This window comes from Sinocyclocheilus grahami, unplaced genomic scaffold (assembly GCF_001515645.1).
Source record: "Sinocyclocheilus grahami isolate Dianchi unplaced genomic scaffold, SAMN03320097.WGS_v1.1 scaffold1345.1, whole genome shotgun sequence".
Lineage (NCBI taxonomy): Eukaryota > Metazoa > Chordata > Actinopteri > Cypriniformes > Cyprinidae > Sinocyclocheilus > Sinocyclocheilus grahami.
Window position 1 is genome coordinate 5,694 of NW_015506524.1, and position 27,862 is coordinate 33,555.

At 34.3% G+C, this 27,862-nt stretch overlaps 2 protein-coding genes across 2 annotated transcripts; one reads left to right on the top strand and one right to left on the bottom strand.

Annotated features, from left to right (window-relative positions):
- Positions 1–812: 812 nt before the first annotated feature.
- Positions 813–20,483, bottom strand: LOC107569430 (6-phosphofructo-2-kinase/fructose-2,6-bisphosphatase 2-like; the record flags this gene model as incomplete). The annotated part of the gene is made up of 14 exons (XM_016255530.1): positions 20,114–20,483; positions 17,032–17,157; positions 12,788–12,884; positions 12,374–12,440; positions 11,158–11,232; positions 10,933–10,989; positions 9,543–9,680; positions 5,426–5,572; positions 4,257–4,361; positions 3,462–3,591; positions 3,077–3,139; positions 2,809–2,873; positions 2,416–2,496; positions 813–1,004 (listed from the first exon to the last, which is right to left on the bottom strand). Coding segments are annotated over exons 1-14 (1,401 nt in total), but the record flags the coding sequence as incomplete, so codon positions are not given.
- Positions 5,472–26,644, top strand: myl9a (myosin, light chain 9a, regulatory). Its single transcript, XM_016255540.1, has 5 exons — positions 5,472–5,524; positions 22,356–22,539; positions 23,386–23,592; positions 24,999–25,160; positions 26,402–26,644. Exons 3-5 carry the CDS (start codon positions 23,406–23,408, stop codon positions 26,575–26,577), a joined length of 525 nt encoding a protein of 174 aa, XP_016111026.1. The 5' UTR covers positions 5,472–5,524; positions 22,356–22,539; positions 23,386–23,405; the 3' UTR covers positions 26,578–26,644.
- The last annotated feature ends 1,218 nt before the right edge of the window (positions 26,645–27,862 follow it).

Sequence of the window (27,862 nt, forward strand, 5' to 3'; positions counted from 1 at the left end):
GTCACATGATCCTTCAGAAATCATTCTAATATGTTGATTTACTGCTCAATAAGCATTTATTATTATTATTATTACTATGTTAAAAACAAAACAGCTATAGATTTTTTTCAGGTTTTTTTGATGAATGGAAAGTTCAGAAAAACAGCATTTATCTGAAATAGAAATCTTCTGTAACATTATGAATATCTTTATCATCACTTTTGATCAATTTAATGCATCCTTGCAGAATAGAAGTATAATTCCTAATAATTTCTTTAAAAAAATAAATGAAACTATTATATATATATATATATATATATATATATATATACACTGACTCCAAGCTTTTGAATGATATAGTGTATAATGTTACAAAAGCTTTTTTTATATTAGATAAATGCTGATCTTTGAATCTTTCTATTCATCAAAGAATCCAGAATTTTTTTTTTCTTGAGCAGCAAATCAGTATATTATACTGATTTCTGAAGATCATGTGACACTGAAGACTGGAGGAATGATGCTGAAAATTCAGCTTTGATCACAGGAATAAATCACATTTTAAAATATATTCAAATAGAAAGCAGTTATTTTAAATAATAAAAATATTTCACAATATTACTGCTTTTACTGTATTTTGGATCAAATAAATGCATTAAAAATCTTACTGTTCAAAAACGTTTGACTGGTAGTGTACATGTTTCTTTTTTAAAACATAAAATCAAATATCTATCAGCATATGGGTCTGCTTAATTGTTTTATATTGTCGGTGTGTGTTTGGGATCTAGGTCTCAGTGTTGTAAATCACATTAAGAGCTCAGACACACAGAACTAACCGGGCTCTCGCTCAGCTCCTCGCTCTCCTGCGCCACAGGGAACCGCGAGGTTGATGAGGCAGGAATGCTTGCTAAGCGGGGCGGGTTGCCGACGCTGAAGAGGCGGGGCCGCTTGACTTGATCCTCACTAGACAGTGGCGTAAAGCTGTTCCTCCTCAGCAGAGTGGGCGGCACTTCCTGTCTGGAGCTTCCCTGATAACACACAACGCAAGTATCAGGTACAGCATGTGTTTGAAGACTCGGACAAAAGCCATGTTTATAAAGGGCCATATTTCAAGGTTTCTTGCATCATAATGTAGCTCTTCATGACAATTTCCACCCTCTCTCTGAGCCTCACAATGAAACAGGCCGTTAGTATAGCTCTTAGACTTCTATATGTAAACGACATCTGTTGTGATTGGCTAATGGCTTTGCATGTGAAATTAAAGTGTTGATGTGTAAATATGTTAAGTTTATGTTCATATTTTTTTCTGTACTGCATCCTATTGATTATCATCATAGGTATTACACATTTCACCTGACAATTAAAAGGCGAATAAGAAATTATAGCTAACACTTTACTTAAAGCCTGTATGTATAATGGATTATAAAGGTATTCATAATGTCCATGGTAATGCATTTCATCTTTTCAGAAATAATTGAACCAAAGTTAAAATGCATTATAATATCTGAAGGTTTGTTTGACGTGTGTTTTTAACGCATTATTCTTTCTAAATGAGTAGATAATTATTATAATCTATTATAACTGTGGTTACAATTATTAATGAGATCATACAAAGCATTATGAGGTGCATTACAAGGCATAATTAATGCATTAAAACTACTTTTATGATGCATTATACAAAAAGGCCTTAAGTAAAATGTTACCAAATTACATTTTGCATGAAGAAAATAAAGATTATTTATAGTACAAATAAGATTTAAGTACATTTGTACAATGTAATTATGCTAAATTTTAATGAAGGGAGAAAAAAAGCAACATTTCCTTCATGAGATTCACCTATACATCTTTTGGGTGGATTGGAGTTAAGTCAACTTATTACATCATCAACAACTCTTTTTCTTTTTTTTGTTCTAAAGTGCAAAAACCATCTGTTTTCCATGTTATATAAGCTCTTTAAAAATCTGAGCGGAAACTAAACATGTTGCTGCACATTAAATTAAAGCTCAGGCTGGAGGGAAACTCCCCCGACTGCCGCCCAACAGCTTATTTGTAGTACAAATAAGATTTAAGTACATTTGTACAATGTAATTATGCTAAATTTTAATGAAGGGAGAAAAAGCAACATTTCCTTCATGAGATTCACCTATACATCTTTTGGGTGGATTGGAGTTAAGTCAACTTATTACATCATCAACAACTCTTTTTCTTTTTTTTGTTCTAAAGTGCAAAAACCATCTGTTTTCCATGTTATATAAGCTCTTTAAAAATCTGAGCGGAAACTAAACATGTTGCTGCACATTAAATTAAAGCTCAGGCTGGAGGGAAACTCCCCCGACTGCCGCCCAACAGAAGATGCTCAGACCATCTCATCCTAAAACAATATCCAGCCATAAGCCAGAACTATTCTAAGACGGGACGACAATCGCTCTGACCACAGACCTGTGGTTTGTGTTTTTCAGGCAAACTCCCACCTCCAGACTTGCACTGCAAAAACAGACCACTCTGCCAGCCTTTAGCGTTCTGTTAAAAGAGTTCAAGAGGTTGTTGTTGCCTTGAGGCTCCTCTACTGCTGATTTACTCAAGCTGCTCGTGTTGGACAGACCGCGAGATCACAGGACACATGTGATTCCAAAAATATCATAACAGAATTAACATCTAGAATCGTTCTGCACAAATAAAGTTTGAGAACTTATTTTCTGTTTAAACAAAAACACATTTCCCTAAAGAAGGAAAATAGCATGCTACTAAAGGCTTGCTAGTAATAACAGTGAAGCCTGTTTTAGCAAACACCACACAAACGGTTAGTCTGGTACTGGTTATGCTTCTCCTTACGAGTGGTCTGTCCCGGTGTGTGTTCACAGCTTCTACTTTCAGGTCAAATATGTCAACTTTACAGCCTGCAACAGAAAACAAACAAGAAGTATTGAAAAAAATCTGAACGTTACTAGAGTATCTAAATCTCTTAAAAAACATCATGAAAATGTATTGTATTTATTCATTTCATTAAGTTATTTTATTATATTATTAATTATAATTTATAAACACACACACACACACACACACATATAAGATGGGCCTTAGTGAATGAAACAACACGTACCATAAGCCACTGGGGTGAGTTTGAGGACCACATGAAGGGGACACTTCAGATACGGCAAATCATCTGTACAATACAAGCACACCCAAATATGAGAAGATCTGCTGACATTATGAACACATATTTGAGTCTAAGCGGTCATGCACTGAAGAGTTTTGCTCAGGAATATCAACAACTTCATCTCATAGAGCTTGTTAGAGGATCTTCTTAGGATACTTATTACCTGAAAACCAGCCGTCAGAAACCTACATACTCGTGTCTCTCATTATAGTCATCAGTAAGTCCCAAGAGCCCTGATATGATTTGAGTGTGTGTGTGTGTGTGTGTGTGTGTGTGTGTGTGAGTGAGAGAGAGAGAGAGTGTGTGTGTGTGTGTGTGTGTGTTATACCAGCACTCTTGTCCAGGAAGTAGGCGAGGAGGCAGCGCATGACGGCCTGGTGGCAGATGACCAGCACGTTGCCTTGTCTCTCCAGCTCCATGATTACTGGCTCCAGCCGCTGCACCAGATCCTGATAGGACTACAGCAAGAGAAGAGCAACAAAACTCACTGCTAGATATGAATGATTTTCTCTTTGTTTGAAGAAATTAATAGTTTTATTCAGACAGGATGCATTAAAATGATCAAGAGTCACAGTACTAAAGACCTTTATGTTACAAAAGATTTCTATTTCAAATAAATGCTGTTCTTTAAACTTTCTATTCATCAAAGAGTTCTGCAAATAAAATGTATCATGGTTTTCACAAAAGCAGCACAACTGTTTTCAACATTGATAATAATCAGATATGTTTCTTGAGCAGCAAATCAGCATATTATACTGATTTCTGAAGATCATGTGACACTGAACACTGGAGGAATGATGCTGAAAATTCAGCTTTGATCACAGAAATAAAATACATTTTAAAATATAATCAAACAGAAAAATAGTAATACTTCACAATTTTACTGTTTGTATTGTATTTATGATCAAATAAATGCAGCCTTGGTGAGCAGAAGAGACTGCGTTCAAAAAGTGGGAGTGAATTCTTTTGAGTTGATTCTTTTCAGTGAATCAGTCTGAATAGTTCATTTGTCAATCAGTCTAAATCTGAATCATTAAAGGTCATGAAAAAGTCGTGAAGAGTTATTATTAAAACGTGGGAACTCTAAATGGCACATCAGGTGTTATAACTGTACAGAACACACCTCTCCTCCTGGGTATCTGTAGTGGTATTTGTCCTGGTCTCTGAGAGAATATTCATCTGGGTATGTTTCTTTTATCTTTTCATATGTCATTTCCTCACAGATGCCCTGATATAAAACATAAACACACATTAAAAATAATAATGCACAAACAGCACAAATGTTTCAATAAAGTGATTGTTTTTTTCTTTTTGCAATATAAGCAATAGTTCACCCAAAAATAAATATTTGCTGACAATTTAGTCATCCTCAGCGGGCCATCCAAAACGTACAGTGGATGAGTTTGTTTCTTCATCAGAACAGATTTGGAGAAATGTAGCATTCCATCATTTGCTCAGCAATGGATGCTCTGCAGTGAATGGGTGCCGTCAGAATGAGAGTCCAAACAGCAGATAAAAACATCACAATAATCCACAAGTAATCCACAGCACTCCAGTCCATCAGTGAACATCTTGAGAAGCCAAAAGCTGCGTGTTTGTAAGAAACAAATCCATAAAGACGTTTTTACTTCAAACCGTCGCTTCTGTCCAAAATACGAGTCCATAATAATGCTTCCTCCAGTGAAAAAGTCATCTCCTGTTGTCCTCCCACATAAAAATCCACTGATATTATTTGTTTAGAACGGTGCTTGATCTCAGCACTCCAGTCCATCAGTGAACATCTTGAGAAGCCAAAAGCTGCATGTTTGTAAGAAACAAATACATAAAGACGTTTTCACTTCAAACCGTCGCTTCTGTCCAAAATACGAGTCCATAATAATGCTTCCTCCAGTGAAAAAGTCATCTCCTGTTGTCCTCCCACATAAAAATCCACTGATATTATTTGTTTAGAACGGTGCTTGATCTGTGCAGATTTCTCTCCTGATTCAGACCAGATGACTTTTTCACTGGAGAAAACAATATTATGGACTCGTATTTTAGCTGGAAGCGATGATTTGAAGTTAAAAACATCTTAATAATGGATTTGTTTCTTACAAACACACAGCTGAATTCATTTTGGTGTGGTAAACGAGTTAAATATGATACACCTCCATTAAACATCTGACTCAAATTGACTAATTGCCTGTTAACAGAAAACACCTGTTTTATCACGGTAAGTAATGAAGAACAGCCCAGTGTTCGTTTGAAAACCAGAGGCTGCTGCTGTAATAAAAACAGCGGCAGGAAACTCACGGCGTCGATCTCGTTGAGGATTTTCCACTGCTCGTACGGGACGCCCAGCTCCTCGGCCGTCTGGATGGTGCGTCTGAGCTGACTGGTCCACACCTTCAGGTCTGGAATCTTCTGGTTTTCCAGGAACCCACGCAGGGCTTTAGAAAACTAACACAGAGCGGGAAAGATGTTAAAAAGCCCACAAACATTTCTCACCCACCTGTGGTAAAGGACTGACCCAGAGCATGCTGGGAAGCAACACAGGGTGACTATGAAAGGGGCTTTACATGTGCTACAGTAAAGTTTTATTATAGTTAACTAAAACCTAAAAAATTCTAATTAAAAAAAGAATGAATAGATAAATAAGTTAATTAAATAAATAAAAGTAAAAAAAAATTATATATAAATGTTATAGTAAAATATTAAAGACATGCATATGTTGCCAAGGCAACATTTCTAGTTTTCTTTTGGTTTAACTTGATGTACTAAAATGAAATTAACTTAAACAAAACATTATAAAAATTCTATTAATAAGAATATAATTTTTTATAATAACAAAAAAAACTATATAGTTATACTTTAAGGAAACTAGTAAAAGTGACAAAAGCACACAACAAAATTACTAGAAATTCAAATAAAATTAAAGTGAACACAAAAATAAAACCTAATTCAAAATATTAACAAACACTATAACACAGCCCTGCAATATAAAATAAATTCTTCTGATTTGCAAAAAATGCTCCATATTACCAAATGTAATGATACGGAGTTAAAAAATAACCAATAACTCTGTTAAAAAAATTATATATATTTATTTCAAGTTACATATATTCATATAAATTATATGTACACAGTAAAGTGTGTTATATATATATATATATATAATTTTTTTTTTTGCACTTATCAAAATAACAAAAATGTTAAAAGCTTTTATTTTAATGATGAATAGAATAATTCATACATGTGAAAATGGGCTTTGAATAGAACAAATAGTTGTAATTTGACTCGGATGAAGATGGGAATCATGTATTTGTGGCAGTTTTTCTGCTGATTAGTTTAATAAAAGACGACTTCACCTTAAAAATGGTTGTCGAAAGCAAAAATGTTACAATAAGCATCATTTTGTAAGCTAGTGTGATGTGCTTGAGCAAAACAGCCATTATTTTTGGAATCAGCACCTCAAAATGAGTAAGAAACATGCACTGGATTTCATTCATCAAATATGATGCAGGGCAGTGTTCCAGTATATCAGTCAGTACGTTTACATGGACAACAATACTCAGATTTTAATACGATTAAGACAATACTCTGATTAAGAATCTACCATGTAAACAGAAATCGAATTAAGACGTGGAGTATTCCTATTTTAGTCACAAAACTCAGTAAATGACTCTCCACAACAAGAGTAAAAATAGGTGCTTTTACAGAAGGTAATACTACAGATTTATTCATTTGTCAAGGATAAAAGATATTGCTATCTGGTTGGATGTAAAAATGCTAAAATGAAATCTTATATGCTATAGTAAGTAGAATAATGCTAGGATTACAGTATATGTTTTAGAATTCGTATCTGTAAACTTGGTGGCAAAATTATTATCTTGATTAACAGTGTTGGTATTAACTAGAACTATTAATGTCGTTAATTAAAAACAGAGTAAAAATAGGTGCTTTTACAGAAGGTAATACTACAGATTTATTCATTTGTCAGGGATAAAAGATATTGCTATCTGGTTGGATGTAAAAATGCTAAAATGAAATCTTATATGCTATAGTAAGTAGAATAATGCTAGGATTACAGTATATGTTTTAGAATTCGTATCTGTAAACTTGGTGGCAAAATTATTATCTTGATTAACAGTGTTGGTATTAACTAGAACTATTAATGTCGTTAATTAAAACTAAACTAAAATACAAATATTGGATGGAAAAAGTAACAGAAATTATGCTTTGGCATACAACTAAAATAAAATAAGTTTAAGCTGAAATACTACAATAAATAAACGAAAACTAAATAGTAAAAAAAAGAAAATCATTAAATAATACTTAGAAGTGCTGCTTTAGCAGCTAATTGAAATATATACGTTGAAGTACTAAAACAGAATTAAACGAAAACTATAACTAAAATATAAAATTTAAAAACTAAATTTATAACAGAACAAAATTACTAAAAGTCAATTTAAAATGATTTTTTTATTATTTTAGATTTCCATTTTTCAAAATATTAATAAATACTAGAATAATACAGAAGTAAATAAGCTAACACTGTTGATTAAAACAAGAGTTAAAGGCACAATATGTAAGATATATTTTTTTTTCTTCAAATATCCAAAAACCACTAGAGCGGTGTTATATATTTTGCTGACTTGTGTACTTGCATTATCCCAAATGTTTCGAAGAATGTTTAAATCCAGAGAAATACGCAATTTTAACTAGTGACACGGAGCGTGTCTATAGTGTCATTGTGTCGCCTGCCAATGACGTCATAACCCCTCGATTTCCGGTTTTGTAGAAAACATGGAAACACCAAAGACACTTTAATATGTTGTGTGTTTTAATAGACCGGTGACGACCGCACAGAGTAGCATTATAACAGAACTTTCAAATGTATCTAGTATGATAAAACAGCGCTGCTTTACCCCACATACGCAGGACCGGAAGCAGTGGAAGCGCTCGACTGTGGCATAATCAAAGCTCTGCTGCTTTACCCCACATACGCAGGACCGGAAGCAGTGGAAGCGCTCGACTGTGGCATAATCAAAGCTCTGCTGCTTTACCCCACATACGCAGGACCGGAAGCAGTGGAAGCGCTCGACTGTGGCATAATCAAAGCTCTGCTGCTTTACCCCACATACGCAGGACCGGAAGCAGTGGAAGCGCTCGACTGTGGCATAATCAAAGCTCTGCTGCTTTACCCCACATACGCAGGACCGGAAGCAGTGGAAGCGCTCGACTGTGGCATAATCAAAGCTCTGCTGCTTTACCCCACATACGCAGGACCGGAAGCAGTGGAAGCGCTCGACTGTGGCATAATCAAAGCTCTGCTGCTTTACCCCACATACGCAGGACCGGAAGCAGTGGAAGCGCTCGACTGTGGCATAATAAGAGCTCCGCTGCTTTCCAGTCGTGTGTCACGCTCGTTCAGCGGCCTTGTTTCACTTCAACAGCTTTCAGCCTCACCCTGCTTCATTCTACTATGTTAATAAATCATTAGCTCATCCATGAACATGATTTCTACCCGAGTCCCATCTGACTGCATCGGCTGTGGACATGAAGACCACAACTCCCATGATTCCACACTCAGTCACAGCGTCATCAAACTACGCCTTTGTCTCTTTGTTTATTTTGAATACGCGCCATCTAACAGCGAAAATTACATATTGTGCCTTTAAATCTACAAATAAATTCCAGGCACATGAATGTGGGTTTTCCACTTATTTCTGTACAATTAAATATACTGTACCATAATTTTGTTTCCCTTTTTGGACCTCACATTAGTGAAGCATATAATAATGTCTACAAACAATGAATACTGTGGGTTGCAAGTTGAAATGAACAGTTTTCTGGATGTTGTATGAGCAGTTTCACAGCAGAGAATAAAGCTAGTGGAAGAAGTCTGAAGGCAACTGTGTCTGTAACCACTACAATGGGTGAGAATTTCCCAAGCATTGGCAGATTATTCTCCGATTAAAGCCAAAAGCTACTCCTGAGGAATCTCACGAATGCCTTGGACTGTCCAAAACATCTGTAGAGATTTTTCAGAGATTCTAGATTAATATTTGAATATCCACACTATTTGAACACAAACTTAATCAATTAGAAAGTATTTAGAGGCATTTATGATATAGTTATCATCACCAAACAAAACCAACGTGCCAGAATATTAACAAAATTAATTCAGTACTGTACTGCTCTCTGCTGGAGACTGAGTGACATGACAACAGAAAAGCAAAAACTGGTGTTCAGGTCACACGTATCAACAGCTGAAATTAAATATCATATAGCCTCCCAAAAATTATCACATATAAAAATAAAAAAAAAACATGTTTGCCCAAAGGACAAGTCTTGCCAAATGTCTCCTCAGAGATCAATCAGCTACTGGATGTGTTGGAAAAATAATAAATGGAAAGATAGCCTATATAATAAAGTCATACTTGTCATGGTCGTCCGGGTCTAACGGCTGATATGTGACTTTATAGCACTCGATTCTCTTCAGGAAATCCTCCATCACGCTCTCTCGGTCTCTCTCAGGATAATCAGGGCTGGAAACCTTCACATCCTGCCATCAAATGAATGATGTGTTATGAAATGAACACGAGCTCACTGCTGTCCAACGATATTAACTTCATTTTGCTCATCATCAGGATATATAAGTTTACCTAGAACTTTACTTTTATAAATAATCAGGGCAAAATGTGTTGACTTTAGGTGCGCAATGTGGAACACCTCAATCGCTCAGGAGTCATTCTTGTCTACATCTGCTCCGGCGGTGAAACAATGAAGCACTGATGACAGTCACTCAGGGCGGAGCTAAGGTAAAACTCTACTGTCAATCAAACTATCGTGGGAGGGGCCTGTTTTTGTGATGTCACACAGACAGGCATCTGAGATCAGCTTGATTTGAGAAAGGGGTAAAGATTTGAGCAGATTAAGAAAAAACATTGGGTGGATTTTTATCATTATAGGGTGGTTGTGTACAAACAACTTGTAAAAGTACATGTAGCATCCTATGACCCCTTTAAGTATTCATTTGTTAAATATTATAGTGTTCCATCCTTTAGCTAATTTGGTGTTTCTGGTCAAGAATAGCTTGTAAATCTCTCATTATGCTATATGATCAACAAATATTGGATTTGATCTTTTAAACAACTTGTTTTCTTTCAGTTAGCACAGTTCTTGTGTTTTCTTTTACATTTTTTTCTTTCTGATTGATCGTAGGTCTCATTGATCTGAGCTCATGCTCCTCAGTTTATGAGTGAAAAAAGCATTGCACTCTTAAAAATAAAGGTTCTAAAAGAGTGTTTTCACAGCGATGCCATAGAAGAACCAGTTTTGGTTCCCCCAAGAACCTTTCAGTGAACAGTTCTTAAAAGAACCATTTTTTCTTAGTGTGAAGAACACTAATGGCCAAAAATATATTGGTTGAAAAGTTTTAGCAAATATATTTGTAAATTCTGGTGCTCTACAGTTATTTTTGACCAAAGAAAATGTACATTTTGACATATATATATATATATATATATATATATATTTTTTTTTTTTAGAATTTAATCATTTAAAAAAATGTTTAAAGCTCAAATATTTCCTGCAGTCTCTCAATTAATGTGAGCTCCTAAAAGCTGCATAATTACAATAAAATGAAAAAAAAAAAAAAAGAACATTTATATTTAGTCATTTAGGAGACACTTTATCAAAAGCGATTTACAAATGAGGACAACAACTCAACTTTTAACAGAAACATTTTATGTTATATAACCTCTAAAACTTTTTCTGATATGACAGCAGTGATAAATATTAACGGTGACACTCACCAGTATGCTGGCAGCAATGACTTCTGGGTCGTCACACAGCGACTCGACAAAAAACACCTGGAAACAAAAGCAAAAATAATCCCATCAAAGACTGCAAGACCGTTTCTATTCAGGTTTATGAAGGGCAAAGCAGGCTGCTGCGGAGCTTTATTGATCTCTGGATGCTCTGAACATGAAGAAGTGCTAATATTTCAGTAAGACAATGATATTCACACATCCTCTGACCTTATATGCACTTTCCTTCACAAAACTCAGGATGAGGCTCCTTCTCTCTCTGGTTGTGTTTGTAGCATCAAAAACCTGACAAGAAGTGAAATGAGGAAATATCTCATCAAATATAATCAAACTATTAGAATAATTTGCTTATGTCACAAGTGCAATTATGTGTCATAGAAACCTCTAAAGCATTTTTAATTGATTGTAATGACATTGATTTATTTTATGCTCTTTTTGACTGGTATAGAAATTGGTATGGCAAATATTAATGAAATGAAGGTATGGATCTGAGTTTTTCTAAAGACAATGTGATATGATGAAATGTTTAAACAGCATCTGGGGCAGTGATTTTTTTTATTTTATTTGATATATTATAGTATTCATTAATCATTTGAATTAGCTTTATTTTTATATTTTCATTCTAATAATTTTCTCACTTCAAGTAATTTTTTTTATATATTTCTGTTTAGCTTTAATTTATTTTTATTTTAGTTTATAGTATTTTTATTTTAGCTAGTTGCCAACACATCATTTTAATTTCTTATTTACATTTAGCTTTCATTTTATTTTAATTTGTATTAGTTTTATTACATGTCTTTATTATTTTAAAAATATTTCTGTTTAAATTGATTTTCATTCCAGTTTTTAGTAGTTTTAATCATTTTAGCATTTGATCTTAAACGTATTTCAGTTAGTTGCCAATTTTAATATTAATTTAAATCGTAGTGATTCTATTATGAACTTTTGCCATTTTTATATATTTTTAAAAAATATTTATATTTAACTTTAATTTATTTTAATTTTAGTTTTTAGAAGTTTTAATAATGATAGTACTTCAACAAACTTTTTTTAGTTAGTTGCCTATTTTATTAAGTTGTAATAATTATATTATGTGATTTTTGTCTTTTTTTATATTTCTATTTAGCATTAATTTACTTATTTCAGTTTTTTTTATTATTATTATTTATTTCCGTTATTTGCCAAAGCGGCATTCCTAATTCTATATTTTCCATCTAATTTTATTTCAGCTTCATTTCTATGAACAAAAATAATTTTAATAACATTGACACCACTGATCTGATGCAACGATACACTTTGAAACAACTGCATATTTATGCAAGACAAATAACACAAAACACTCCAGCACACAAGTGATTAATATTTGAGCTAATAAATGAAGAAATTCTAGTTTCAGTATGTGTGAAGTCCAAAGAGCAGAACTTACAGCGATCTGCCCTCCCTCCTCATTCAGATAAGATTTCACATCCTCTAGAGCCACGATGGCACACTGTCTGTGAGAAACAAGAGACGGCCAATCATCAGACCAGAACCAGAACTGCCACAACCACATTCAACTCAACAGCACCAGCAGATGATGCCGACTGACACTGACTCGATTTATCAGCACCGGTTTGAGGAAACAATGTACATCAAATCGGAATCAATAAAATAAAATAAAATGTGTTTATTCTTGCTTATTAGAAACACAGTTTGTTGTGAATATGACATTATGTCACAGTACAACTCAAAACTTCCTCCTGATCATTTCCTGAAATGACTGACACAAGACTGCTGTAGAAACATCCTCTTGTTGTCAGAGGTATTTGTGTAATGCAGGTGTAACGGTGTGGATACTCACTTCCTGATTTTCATGGCCTCTTTATTGTCGTGACGGAAGAAGTCGTAAGACTTGTACGACTGTACCGCCTCCCGTCTATAAACGCCCAGGTTAAAAACTGACAGAAACACACAACCGTTACCAGCATACAGGGAAAGCAACAGTCTTTTTGGAAACTTCAGAGTCAAACATAATAGTATAATATTTTATAGATCCAGTGCCAATGCTAGAAATATACCAAGACTAGAAAGGTATACATTTGTAATTTTGTGTTTACATCTTGCAATTGTTTTTTTGTTTGTTTTTTTTTCTTTCTGTGATGGAATAAGAAATAAAAAAGGTAATTGGAGATTTTTTTTCTTGCAATTCTGAGTTTTTATCTCACAATTCTGACTTTGCAAGTTATAAACCAGTAAAATTGCTAGTTTGCACCCGTTTTGTTTCTGCAAGGGAATTAAAAAAAAAAAAAAAAAAAAAATTTGGTGACTTTTTAATCTCGCAATTCTGACTTTTTCTGGCAAATGCAAGTTCATATCTCGCAATTCTTACCTTTTCCCGCAAATGCAAGATTATATCTCACAATTCATACTTTTTCCCACAAATGCAAGTTCATATCTCACAATTCATACTATTTTATATCTCGCAATTCTTACTTTTTCTCGCAAATGCAAATTCATATCTCGCAATTCTTACTTTTTCTCGCAAATGCAAATTCATATCTCGCAATTCTTACTTTTTCTCGCAAATGCAAATTCATATCTCGCAATTCTTACTTTTTCTCGCAAATGCAAATTCATATCTCGCAATTCTTACTTTTTCTCGCAAATGCAAATTCATATCTCGCAATTCTTACTTTTTCTCGCAAATGCAAGTTCATATCTCGCAATTCTTACTTTTTCCCGCAAATGCAAGTTCATATCTCACAATTCTTACTTTTTCCCGCAAATGCAAGTTCATATCTCGCAATTCATACTTTTTCCCGCAAATGCAAGATTATATCTCACAATTCTTTTCTCGCAAATGCAAGTTTATATCTCGCAATTCATACTTTTTCCCACAAATGCAAGTTCATATCTCACAATTCATACTATTTTATATCTCACAATTCTTACTTTTTCTCGCAAATGCAAGTTCAAATCTCGCAATTCTTACTTTTTCTCGCAAATGCAAGTTCAAATCTCGCAATTCATACTAGTTTATATCTCGCAATTCATACTTTTTCCCACAAATGCAAGTTCATATCTCGCAATTCATACTTTTTCCCACAAATGCAAGTTCAAATCTCACAATTCTTTTCTCACAAATGCAAGTTCATATCTCACAATTCATACTATTTTATATCTCACAATTCTTATAGATTAGTGCTGTAGTAAAATCCACCAATCTGTTTTAAGTCATTGATCAGTGATCCAACTGAGGTTATGTCTCCCAAGTTTCTGGTAGGTATTGTCTCTCATTAATGGAGTGGCTCAAGTGTCTGTATTTGGCCCAATGAAAAATATTTTTAACAATAACAGGTGAATTGAGAAAATTTACCAGCAATACATATAATTATAAGAAAAACAATAATTAAATAATTTTATTTATTATAAATAAAGTTTTGTATATATTTATTATATTTTTTAAATTTAATTTAATTATTATTTAAAAATAAAAAAACAAATTTTATTTAGCTTTTTTTATTGCGCTTCAGTAACAACGATCCTTGTGTCACTTGCATCTACAGTATGTGTAACCTCATCTCTCAAAAAACATTAATACACTTACTATCAATGTTCCCTCTAAGCTGCGCGCATGTGCGGCCGTGCACTTCTTATCAGAATCAGAATCAGAAGAGCTTTATTACCAAGTATGTTTACACACACAAGGAATTTGACTTGACGACAGGAGCTTCCAGTGTAGAAGAAAGTACAAACATAGTGCAGACATACATGATAGTGTAGACATACATAGGAATATCACAGTAGGGATGTAATATAAAACTAATATAATAAAAAATAAAAATAAAAATTGAATAATGTACTATATACAGAAATAGAAGTATAGGAAAAAATTTAATTGTTTAGATAAATGTACAGATATGTTTATTAGTGTGCAGATAGATATGTTATTTACAAAGTGTGCAGTTTAATATAAATATACTATGTTAGTTGTATAATTTTGAAAGCTTAATTGTTTAGACTATAGTATAGCCTGTGGGAAAAAACTGTTCTTGTGCCTTGCTGTTCTGGTGGTCAGTGCTCTGTAGCGCCGACCAGAAGGCAACAGTTGGAAGAGAGAGTGGGCTGGGTGTGAGGGGTCCAAGGTGATTTTTTTTTAGCCCTTTTCCTCACTCTGGAGATGTAAAGATCTTGGAGGCTGGGCAGAGGGGCACCAATAATCCTCTCAGCAGTCCTGACTGTCCGTTGTAGTCTCTTGATGTCTGATTTGGTTGCTGAACCAAACCAGACAGTTATGGATGAACACAGGACATACTTAATGATAGCAGAGTAGAACTGTTTAAGCAGCTCCTGTGGCAGGTTGAATTTCCTCAGCTGGCGAAGGAAGTACAACCTCTGCTGGGCCTTTTTTGCAATGGAGTCTATGTGAGTGTCCCACTTCAGGTCCTGAGAGATTGTGGTGCCCAGGACCCTGAATGACTCCACTGCAGTCACAGTGCTGTCCATGATGGTGAGTGGGGGGAGTGCAGGGGGTTTTCTCCTGAAGTCCACGATCATCTCCACAGTTTTGAGCGTGTTAAGCTCCAGGTTGTTAAGACTGCACCAGACAGCCAGCTCTTTAACCTCCTGTCTGTAAGCAGACTCGTCTCCATCCTTGATGAGGCCGATGACTGTAGTGTCGTCTGCGAACTTCAGGAGCTTGACAGAGGGGTCTTTAGAGGTGCAGTCATTCGTGTAGAGAGAGAAGAGCAGTGGGGAGAGTACACATCCCTGGGGGGCGCCAGTGCTGATGGTGATAGTCCTGGATGTGTATTTTCCCAGCCTCACTAGCTGCTGCCTGTCTGTCAGGAAGCTGGTGATCCACTGACAGATGGAGGTGGGCACGGAGAGCTGGGTGAGTTTGTGAGTTTATATCTCAAAATTATGACTTTCTCACAATTGCAAGTTTATATCTCACAATTCTTACTTTTTTCTTTCAATTTTGATTTTGTCTTTTTTTCTCAGAATTGCAAGTTATAAACTCGTAAATGCTAGTTTGCATGTTGCAAACCTATTTACACCATGAAATAAAAATTTTACACATTTCTCTTCTCAGAATTGCATGTCACAATTCAGAATGAGGGGGAAAAAAGTCTGAATTGTTCAATTAAAAAGTCACAAATACCTTTTTAATTTTTTTTTATCTTGTTGTGGAAACAAGCTTCCTGAAAACCATGTAATAGTTATATTGAGTCAAAAATGATTTAACTTTTAAAAAAATTATTTGAATGAATTCAGATTATCTGGGTGAGTTTGTGAGTTTATATCTCAAAATTATGACTTTCTCACAATTGCAAGTTTATATCTCACAATTGTTACTTTTTTCTTTCAATTTTGATTTTGTCTTTTTTTCTCAATTGCAAGTTATAAACTCGTAAATGCTAGTTTGCATGTTGCAAACCTATTTACACCATGAAATAAAAATTTTACACATTTCTCTTCTCAGAATTGCATGTCACAATTCAGAATGAGGGGGAAAAAAGTCTGAATTGTTCAATTAAAAAGTCACAAATACCTTTTTAATTTTTTTTTTATCTTGTTGTGGAAACAAGCTTCCTGAAAACCATGTAATAGTTATATTGAGTCAAAAATGATTTAACTTTTAAAAAAATTATTTGAATGAATTCAGATTATTCATTCTTACTGGTACGGGGGAAGTCGTGGCCTTAACCCAAAGGTTGTGGGTTCGAGTCTCGTACCGGCAGGGATTGTAGGTGGGGGGAGTGAATGTACAGCGCTCTCTCCCACCTTCAATACCACGACTGAGGTGCCCTTGAGCAAGGCACCGAACCCCCAACTGCTCCCCGGGCGCCGCAGCATAAATGGCTGCCCACTGCTCCGGGTGTGTGTTCACGGTTTGTGTGTGTTCACTGCTGTGTGTGTGCACTTTGGATGGGTAAATGCAGAGCACTAATTCCGAGTATGGGTCACCATACTTGGCCACATGTCACTTCACTCACTTCACTTCATTTAAGAAATAATTTTGGTGTTTCATCCCCAGGAATAATTACATAAGTAATTATAATAAATACAGAAGTATGTTGAATGAGCTCATTTATCTCTCACCTTTCGTGGGAACCCCGATCCAGTTGAGGTATCGCGTCAGCTTCTTGGATATGTATGTCTTTCCTCTGGCGGGAAGGCCGATCAGTACGATGACAGTAGGGGAGTTAGTCATGTATGACGCCCATGCTATGAAAACAAACAAACACACATCATTTACTTTTAACAATTCCCTTCTCAGTGCAGGACAAACCAGCATTAACAACAGGTCATCATATTTATACTCATAACAGTTGCACACAGTTCAGATGTTTCTCATGCCTGGAAATAAGTGACGTTCATGAGGATTACACTGAGGGCATGAAGCTTTCATGCTGCTGAAGTTATTGACATAATTTCCTTATCAATTATGCAAGAGCGTAGCCTGAGGCTTCCTGTAGTTAATAACTGCCACACGTTTCTGAGAACGAAACAGCAGCTCAACAGCAAACCCATATACCCACCATGCATACATACAATATTATTTCTACATTATTATGGTATTTATTAATATTTTGAATTTGCTTTCATTTTTATATTGTCAATTTTAAGTTTTAGTAACTTTGTTATATGCTTTTGCACTTTGTAGATTTTTTGGTAATATTTCTATATAGCTTACTTGATTTTATTTCAGTTTTAGTTTGAATAATTTTAGTACATCAGCTTAAACCTATATATTTTAGTTAGTTGCCAAGGCACCATTTTTTATTTTATTTTAACGTAAGTTTCATGTCATCTAATATTTATATTTTATATTACATTTAAAATAAAATGATTTTATTTTTTAACATTTTTACATACATTAATATTTTGAGCAACATATCATGCATATTTCAGCAAATAAGTGTTATTTTAGTATTATTTATATACTATTATAGCATTTATAAATATTTTGAATTAGCTTTTATTTTTATAGTTTGTTTATGTATCTTTTTAATATATATATATATATATATATATATATATATATATCTAAATAGCATTAATTCATTTTTATTTCCGTTTTAATTTAAGTAATTTTAAGTTGTGAGGGCAATATTTCTTATTTTATTTTAATTTAGGTTTCATCTAATACTGATATTTTGTTATATTTACAATAAAATATATTTAAAATAATAAACCATAATAACAATGATAAAATACAATATATTTATTATAGATTTCCACATGTATATTATTACTTTATTTGTATTAATTTATTTTTTTTGTTGTTTTTAGTTAGTTAGTTAGCAATAACACATCTTGCAAATTACATCAATTTTATATTTGACTGGGTTGCTATAGGGTTGCTAAGGTGTTCAGGATGATTGCAAGGGCTGTACACCAAGTCTCTATGATGTTCTTGCCTGTTCATCAATATATTACTCTGTGCTGAAGAAGAAAAACAGGATCCGACACACCTCTTAACTTGGCTTTACATTCCACAAAAACCCTTTCTGGACCCAAAGCTTAAATTCCAATCTGATTTAGACTTCTCTTTCAGCTTGAACGAACATGTTAAAGCTCATTAAGACTCATTTTGAAAAACTACAGCATGTCTTGAAGTGCAAAGTTCCCAGACGGCCATCACAAGCACTGCCAACTAAAACAAGGGGCTTCTTACAAGGGTTGTGAAGGTGAGGACATTTTCCCACCGGTTAATCGACGTGTGACAACACCGGTAATACCGGTATCACTGCGGGGGCGTTCCCTCTTTTCCTTCGCTTTTAAATAGCTTGTAAAAGTGGTGTGCCTATTTGACTTTCACTTTAAAATAGCGGCAATTCTGAGTAAAGCTTTAGTTCGTTTGAATTTTCCCTCTTTTCCTCGCTTTCCTTCGCTTTTAAATAGCTTAAAGGGGTCATATGATGCGATTTCAAGTTTTCCTTTCTCTTTGGAGTGTTACAAGCTGATTGTGCATAGATAAGATCCCTGAAGTTGCAAAAGACTAAAGTCTCAAAACCAAAGAGATATTCTTTATCAAAGTTAAGACTCTGCCACGCCCCCCTAAAATGGCTCGTTCTAACACGCCCCCACATATCTACCTCACTATTCCAGAATCACCTTAGATAAACGGCAAAAGTCGACAGGCTTTTCAAAATCCAAAATATTGCCAAACAGGCGCTTTTGCATCTCGTTTCGAAACTAAATCATCCGCGATCGACTTGTCTGTCTCTTCTCACGTGATAAATTAAATCTGATCTGGGATGCGACTGTCGTCCGGTACGCTGCATTGAGCAGCCGCATTCAATTTTTAATTGTAGTGTCTGTTCTTTTACTGAACTAAATGATTTTTTTATTACTATAAAAAATCAAAACGACGGTGGGGGTGATGTTGTACAGAAACACATCTTCATAACCTCATCAATACACTCTAAATGAGTCATTTAATAAGCATGATGTTGCATATATTATACGATCTTACATCTGTGACCGCCAAAAACCTATATATGCATAATGTATAAATGTTTAAATATATTTTTAAAAAATGCATAAAATGTATAAAAAAAACTAAAACAAGATCAAAATAAATTAAATAAAAAAATAATACAATTATTAGATTAAAACAAACAAATAAATAAAAAATAAATTTGATTAAAAAAAATAAAATGTAAAAATTGTTACAAATAAAAAAAGATTAAATAAATGCATAATAAAAATTTAAACAAACAAATAAAAACTGTAGCGAGTAGGAACAAAACAATAGAATCTATTATTATTACTATAAGTTAAAATATTAATATTTAAATTAGTATAAATGGGTCTCTCGCATGAGGATGATCATATCTGGAGATCTTTGCCATCTAAAAGACAGAAACCCCTTGACTTGCAGCTCAATAACTGTAGTCATCATAAACACTTCAGAGTTCCCTGGTGTTAAATAATCAGGTTTTGAACCTACAACCTTTCAGTTATCAGCTCATATCTTTAACCAAGAGGCTACATCCCCCCAAATGATGCAAAACAATACCTCACTATTCACATTTAGCTACATGTGAGTGCAGTAGCCAGCCTAGATCCAAGCTGGTGACTAAAAGGTCACTAGTTTGAATCCCCACAAATCATTTAATCAATGCACTGAATCTCAAAAGTATTCAAATGATCATAAATAATAACAATAACTCACAGCATTTCTTCTCGTTGACTCTGGGCTCCGCCTTCTTGAGGTCATTTGAATTGTCCATGACTTTAGCTGCAGATTTGACGATCTTGACGGACAGGTGTGAGGGTCAGCAGAGGTCAGCAGAGGTCAGTCCACCTGCGCAGGTATCACGAGACTGAGATTAGGTCATTACCGGCCCTTGCGTTATTGCACATCTGCTGCGTTTAGCCCAGATGGGACCATTTCCCATTCAAACTGTGTTTCCATTAAAGCTCTGGGACAGAGCAGACTTGATGTGACCGCCGTGTTTCAGGAAGTGTCTGTGTCTGCCGGAGATGCCCACGAAACATCCCACCCTTAGAAAAACAAAACAAAACAACACACGCTAGAAGCGCGACTAGCATCGACGGAGTGACAGAATGGGCGGGGTTAGCGGCGCAAGTCTTGTTTGTGATTGGCCAGGCACGATCGGTATAAATAATTATTATTTTATATCTACTTTTCTTTCAGTGCTCTTTCAGTTTGATCATATTAAAGTTCTCAGTATAATTACTGCAGGTGCAAAAAATATCCAAACCGCTTCTGGGAGGAAAGCGTTGTCACGTGATACATGTTACTTTTCCTAACAGTGAATTAATCAGATGAGGCTTTTAATAACAATTTTGTAGTAGACAATGGCGCCTATTTTTATTTATATGTCAGGTATAAATTAATAAAATTATTTTTAAAAATGTGTATATATTGTGTAGTTTATATAACACATATCTTGAATGCGGAGATCCGCGCCCTCTGCTGGAGGAAACGGTAATAAGCCAGTAACTTTTGCCGCTCGACGGTCTCAACCAATCACGGTCTGAAGCCGCTTGGGGGCGGGGTTTGTTGCGCTTGTCTGATTGGATATACTTAACATCATTTAGAAATTATGTGGCGCATGTAAAGCAATATACATTTTATAATGCATAACATATCAGTTTATATAACGAACCACTAAACATGGGAATATTATAGAACAATTATATTCTAAAAAGTACTGCAATCTGTGTTCCTTAACAGGTCAGCGACAGTGTATTAATTAACTTATGGAATCCTTTGGTTTTATTATATGATATTTGTTGTATGAATTTTGACACATTAATTGATATGAATGGTGTATAAACTTAAATTGGTCTTCTAGACAGACATTTTCTACCCTACAAGAAATTATGTGCAAACAAAAACTAATAGATTACAATACATAAACAATAAAAATGCTTAAAATAATTATGCATACAATAAAAATTATATTCAAATAAATGAGTGTAAAATAAACATTTGATTAAAATAACCAAATAATATCTTCAGATGTTTACAAATCTTACAGTGCAAATGTAAAACATTTTCAAATAAACAATCAAATTAAAATAAATACATTTAGATGATAATAAATTGCATTAAAAATAAAATAAGTACTGTATATAATACAATTTTGATATATAAATATATATTTTTAATATATAAAACATTTTACATAACAAATTTTAAAATATAAAAATAAGGAATAATTTAAATAATAATTAAAAATAGATTAAAATAAGTATACAATAAACATTTAATTCATTTAACATAATAATTCATTACTAAATAGAAAGATAAACTTAACCTTAAAAGAATCTCAACATCATAAAATATTAAAAGAATTGAAATATTTTCCAAATAATAGTATAAAAATATTTAATTTAATCATTAAACATTTTTTATATTTATTATTGAAATTGTGTCTTTACACACAAAAATATATAGTAAATATAAATACACATTATGCTTATGCACAAACATGGAAAATATTGTGACCTTTTAACTTGCTACCAAGACACATCATCACACTATTGTTTAATTTATGCAATTCATGCATCTACTTATTTACACATTTTATTTTTTTACCACTTAAACAAACACTGCTTGCAGCAGAGACATTTCCATAGCTCTGGATTTTTCTACGGGAATGATATGATAAATTCATTCATGCATAGAAATATTTGAAAAGAAGACGAACGGCGATGACTAGGATGTATCTCACGTTACCAAGCCAGCAGTTCATACATTTGCATCGTTTTTCCTATCATGCAAAACCCTCAGCCGGCCTGAACTGAGTCTCGTAACCTGCAGAAAGCCTTCATCTGCACTGCCTGCCAAAGGAAATGTTTCTTTTGTGCTGCATTACTCAGTCATTGGTTTGCTAAATAAGGCCTCCTTCTGGCCATTGTGAAAACTCTCTGCTGTTTCTCAGGATATGTGAGGTCTGCCGCTCTCAGATTCCTTTGCCTTGTATGGCTAAAGGCTCCAGATGCGCCCGGCTGCGGGACGCTGACCTTATTGGCCGGCTCAGGAACAGGGAGGTGTGCAGAAACTAACTTCCCTTCAGCCCAGCGCAGGAACAGACCTTCTCCAACCCTTTTCAACTCAAAAACAAGGTACAGCTACTTTAAGAACTCCTAATCGTTGATGGCTTTGTTAATAGTTAACGGATATATAATATAGTTCCAGCTTTAACTTCTGAACAGGTTGATTTTGTAAATGTCTCAGTGCAGTGTAAATGTATGATAGTTTCAGAACGGTTTCTTTATGGTATTTTACATTTGAAATATGTAAAGTCTATCATTCAACAGCAAGGTTTAGGGTTCCTATGTGTATAAGTGAACGTGTATATTTTAGGTTATGTAACATTTCACCATTTTCAGTCTTTTGTGTGTGTGTGTGCATTTTTTCAGTACAAACATTGTATGTTCTAAAAAATAGGTATATATATATATATATTACTTATTTAAAATAAATAAATACATATTTTCTTTTTTAAGCAGGTTTCATATGACATTTAATTTAAATTATTAATACCTCACAAAAACATTTGTATTGTATATTGTATGTAGGCTTATATACGTACATATATTTGCTTTTACTACCTTGATTTAGTAATTTAATTGGACATGTAATTTGACATGAATTATTTTCAGTATAAATATTCCTAGTAGTCCCTTTAATTCTGTACTTTTAGAAGAATTACAAAAAAAAAATTTTCAATGAATGTCACACCGCAGGATGCTTCTGCTTGAAAATTCATGTCAATTTCATTTTGACAGCATCAAATGTGCCTCTAACTATTATGATATAAGACTGAATGCATATACAGAGTGTTGTTTTGTGTAATTTTGTACATTGAAAACACTTTATCTGTCATACTCCATGGTATTGTGCGTTGTCCTCCAGACTGAGATAAGTGGACTCTGATGAATTGAATCTCTTATCTCTTTCTTCTGCAGAAGCAAACCCTGCGGTCAGAATGTCTGCAGCCAAGCGTGCCAAAGGAAAGACCACAAAGAAGCGGCCGCAGAGGGCCACGTCCAACGTCTTCGCCATGTTCGACCAATCACAGATCCAGGAGTTCAAAGAGGCCTTCAACATGATCGATCAGAACAGAGACGGATTCATCGATAAAGAGGATCTACACGACATGCTGGCCTCTCTGGGTAATCTATCTATCTATCTATCTATCTATCTATCTATCTATCTATCTATCTATCTATCTATCTATCTGTCTGTCTGTCTGTCTGTCTGTCTATCGGTCTATCTATCTATCCATCTATCTGTCTGTCTATCCATCCATCCATCCATCTATCTATTTATCTGTCTATCGGTCTATCTGTCTATCTGTCTATCGGTCTATCCATCTATCTGTCTGTCTGTCTGTCTGTCTGTCTATCCATCCATCCATCTATCTATTTATCTGTCTATCGGTCTATCTGTCTATCTGTCTATCTGTCTATCGGTCTATCCATCTATCTGTCTGTCCGTCTGTCTGTCTATCCATCCATCCATCTATCTATGTATTTATCTGTCCGTCTATCTATCTATCTATCTATCTATCTATCTATCTATCTGTCTGTCTATCTGTCTATCGGTCTATCTGTCTATCGGTCTATCCATCTATCTGTCTGTCCGTCTGTCTGTCTATCCATCCATTCATCTATCTATTTATCTGTCCGTCTATCTATCTATCCATCTATCTATCTGTCTGTCTATCTGTCGGTCGGTCTGTCTATCTGTCTATATCTGTCTGTCTGTCGGTCGTTCGGTCGGTCGGTCAGTCTGTCGGTCGGTCTATCTATCTATCTGTCTATCTGTCTATCTATCCGTCTATCTGTCTATCTATCTGTCGGTCTATCTATCCGTCGGTCTCTCTATCTGTCTGTCGGTCTGTCTGTCTGTCTGTCTGTCAGTTATTAGGTTTAGGGGGCTAACACTTTTTCACACAGGGCCATGTAGTTTTGGATTTTGTTTTCCCTTAATAATAAAAACCTTCATTTAAAAACTGCATGTTGTGTTCACTTGTGTTATCTTTTACTAATATTTAAATTTGTTTGATGATCTGAAACATTAAAGTGTGACAAACATGCAAAAAAATAAGAAATCAGGAAGGGGGCCAACACTTTTTCACACCATTGTATATATAATGAATATTTTATATATATATATATATATATATATATTTTATATTTTAAAATATTATTTGTAGAATATATATATATATATATATATATATATATATATGAAGATTCATTTTTCTTTTGAACTGAAATACTGAAATATAACATTAGTTTGAAAGATAAGGTTTTGTGAGGAATAATATCCTTGTTTTATCTGAATTATAAAAAAAATTTATTTAGAATTTTTTTTATTCATTTATTTATTTATTAATTTGACCATCCAATAATATCTTTTGCCAATAATATTCTGCAGGCCAAATATCAACCATTTCTCACCAACCACACTGGAATGGTTTTACCAACACACATTAAGCTTGATGTGAAGAGCAGGTTTAATGTGTGCGTGGAAAAGCAGCCCTGCATCTGAGCATTTATTTCTGTTTCTCCAGGGAAGAACCCGTCTGACGAGTACCTGGAGGGAATGATGAGCGAAGCTCCGGGTCCCATCAACTTCACCATGTTCCTCACCATGTTTGGAGAACGTCTGAACGGCACCGATCCTGAAGACGTCATCCGAAACGCCTTCACGTGCTTTGACGAAGAAGCTTCTGGTACAGCCTTGTCCTAGTGAACAAATCATGTCTTTATGTGTTAATTAACTGCATTGTGTCATCTCAAGCTCAAATAATAGATCTAAATACATGTTTTGGTATAATTATGCCCTCATGAAAGTAAGAGGATTGACAGCTTAAAATGACATTATAAGCCTGGTTCTCAAAGTCATGAAACTACAAGCTTCTCAGAAAGAGCAAATTTACTGTACAAAATCATGGGAACTGTTGATATTTAAGATTTTCCCTGACAAACATAACAAATGTTAAATAAACCGATTAAAAAAACATAGCTTTCTGAAATAATTCATTACATTAAAATGAACTATTACAATTATAATTATAAAACATTTCTCATGTTCTTTTAGTTTAATTTGATGTACTAAAATAACTCAAACTTTAATGAAAGAATAAAACAAAATAAACACTATACAAACGTTTTAAAAAAATGACAAAAACACAATAAAATTACTAAACATTTGACAAAAATTTAAGTTAAAAAAATTACAATTTAATTCATATAAAAAAAGAACTAATTCAAAATATTAATAAAAATTACAATAGTATTTTCAATGATATTAAAATAACACTGACCTTAAAGGACAGACAAAAAAAAAGCATCCTCGTGATATAAAGGGGAAAAAGCATTCAAAATAAAATATGACCCTGGAGCACAAAACCAGTTATAAGTAGCACGGGTGTATTTGTAGCAATAGCCAACAATACATTGTATGGGTCAAAATTATCGAATGTCTTGTATGCCAAAAAGGATATTAAGTAACGATCATGTTCCATGAAGATATTTAGTACATTTCCTACCGTAAATATATCAAAACTTAATTTTTGATTAGTAATATGCATTGCTAAGAACTTCATTTGGACAACATTAAAGGTGATTTTCTCAATATTTAGATTTTTTTGCACCCTCAGATTCCAGATTTTCAAATAGTTGGATCTCGGCCAAATATTGTCCTATACATCAAAAGAAAGCTTATTTATTCAGCTTCCCAAGATCTGACCCTTATGACTGGTTTTCTGGTCCATGGTCACTAATACATTTATTGGATTTTTGTTGATCTGTTTAGAAAATCGTTTATATTATTATAGTAAAAACTGTCATCAACTGTTCATTGTCAGACAATTGTATCCATTTTTGAAAGACACAAATGGCGCCTGATTTTCTTTATAATGACTCAGAGATTGAGATCTTCACAGACAGCCTTATGTGACGTCTGTAACAGGGTTCATCCATGAGGACCATCTCCGCGAGCTGCTGACCACCATGGGTGATCGTTTCACTGATGAAGAAGTGGACGAGCTGTTTCGCGAGGCGCCAATTGACAAAAAAGGAAACTTTAACTATGTGGAGTTCACTCGCATCCTCAAACACGGGGCCAAAGACAAGGACGACATTTAAAAACAGCAGCAGATTGATATACATGTCAAGATCTAATGATCCTGATGATTCAACAGTTCAGTCTTTTCACTTCAGACAATACGAAACCACACTGTAATGCACTAGAAACCACTCAAAAAGCCTCAGCGTACTGTATATTTCACACTGTGTTGGCGAGTGCTGAATGTGCGAACATACTTTAGATCCTGTGTTCATGTTTTCTTTCTTCGTCTCTCCAGATAAAATCCCCTGTTGTGTGTGTGTAAGAAACTGAAGCAGATCATTATGCTCTACAGAAGCCCTTTTTAAAGTCCAAAAACACCCTTTTAGATATTAAGAAGCTTTACATTATAATTTTGCTGATTTCATGTATTAAGAATAAAGTTTGTACATTTCAGAATATGTGCCGTAAGAAATTGAATTAATTAGCATCATTTTAAAATAAAGACGCTTTTCCACTTTCTTTACTGTTTACAATTTCTGCTCCTTCATACAAAATGCACACAAATAAAAAGGCCACGCCTGGATTTCTGTCTTTTAACAGGCAAAAGTTCACCCCAAAAAATGGAAGTTACCTGACAATTTACTCACCCTCAGGACATCCAAGATGTAGATGAGTTTGATTCTTCATCAGATTTGGAGAAATGTAGCATTGCATCACTTGCTCTCCAATGGATGTGAATGGGTGCCGTCAGAATGAGAGTCCAAACAGCTGATAAAAACATCACAATAATCCACACACCACTCCAGTCCATCAGTTAACATCTTGTGATGCCAAAAGCTGTGTGTTTGTAAGAAACAAATCCATCATCCAAGACATTTTAACATCAAACTATTGCTTCAGACTAAAATATGAGTCTATAATCCATATAATGCTTTCTCCTATAACCTGAACAATAGAAAAGCACTATCAAACAACAAACAGCACATCCGTTGCTTGCCATGTTCTTGTTAAATAAAACTTTATTTTGATTGTAAAAGAAATATTTCCCACAACAATCCTACAATCTACAGAGTGTAACGCTGTATATCTATATTACTTTAAAACATGTCAGCTCTGAAAAATAATAGCCATCAATGATATCTATAGTAAATCTCTCTTTCTCTGGACTCTGGAGATGTAAGAATGAGATTTGGGCCTGTATGCATATTGAATTCACTGATCCAGGATCAGATTCCATGTGTTTGTTCTTATATCGGTCACAAAAGCGCTCAAAAAACAGAACCAGACTCACATGTGACTGACCAGTGTTAAACCAACCACTTTCTAGGTCATCGAAATTTGGCACTTTCCACAAAAATGGTA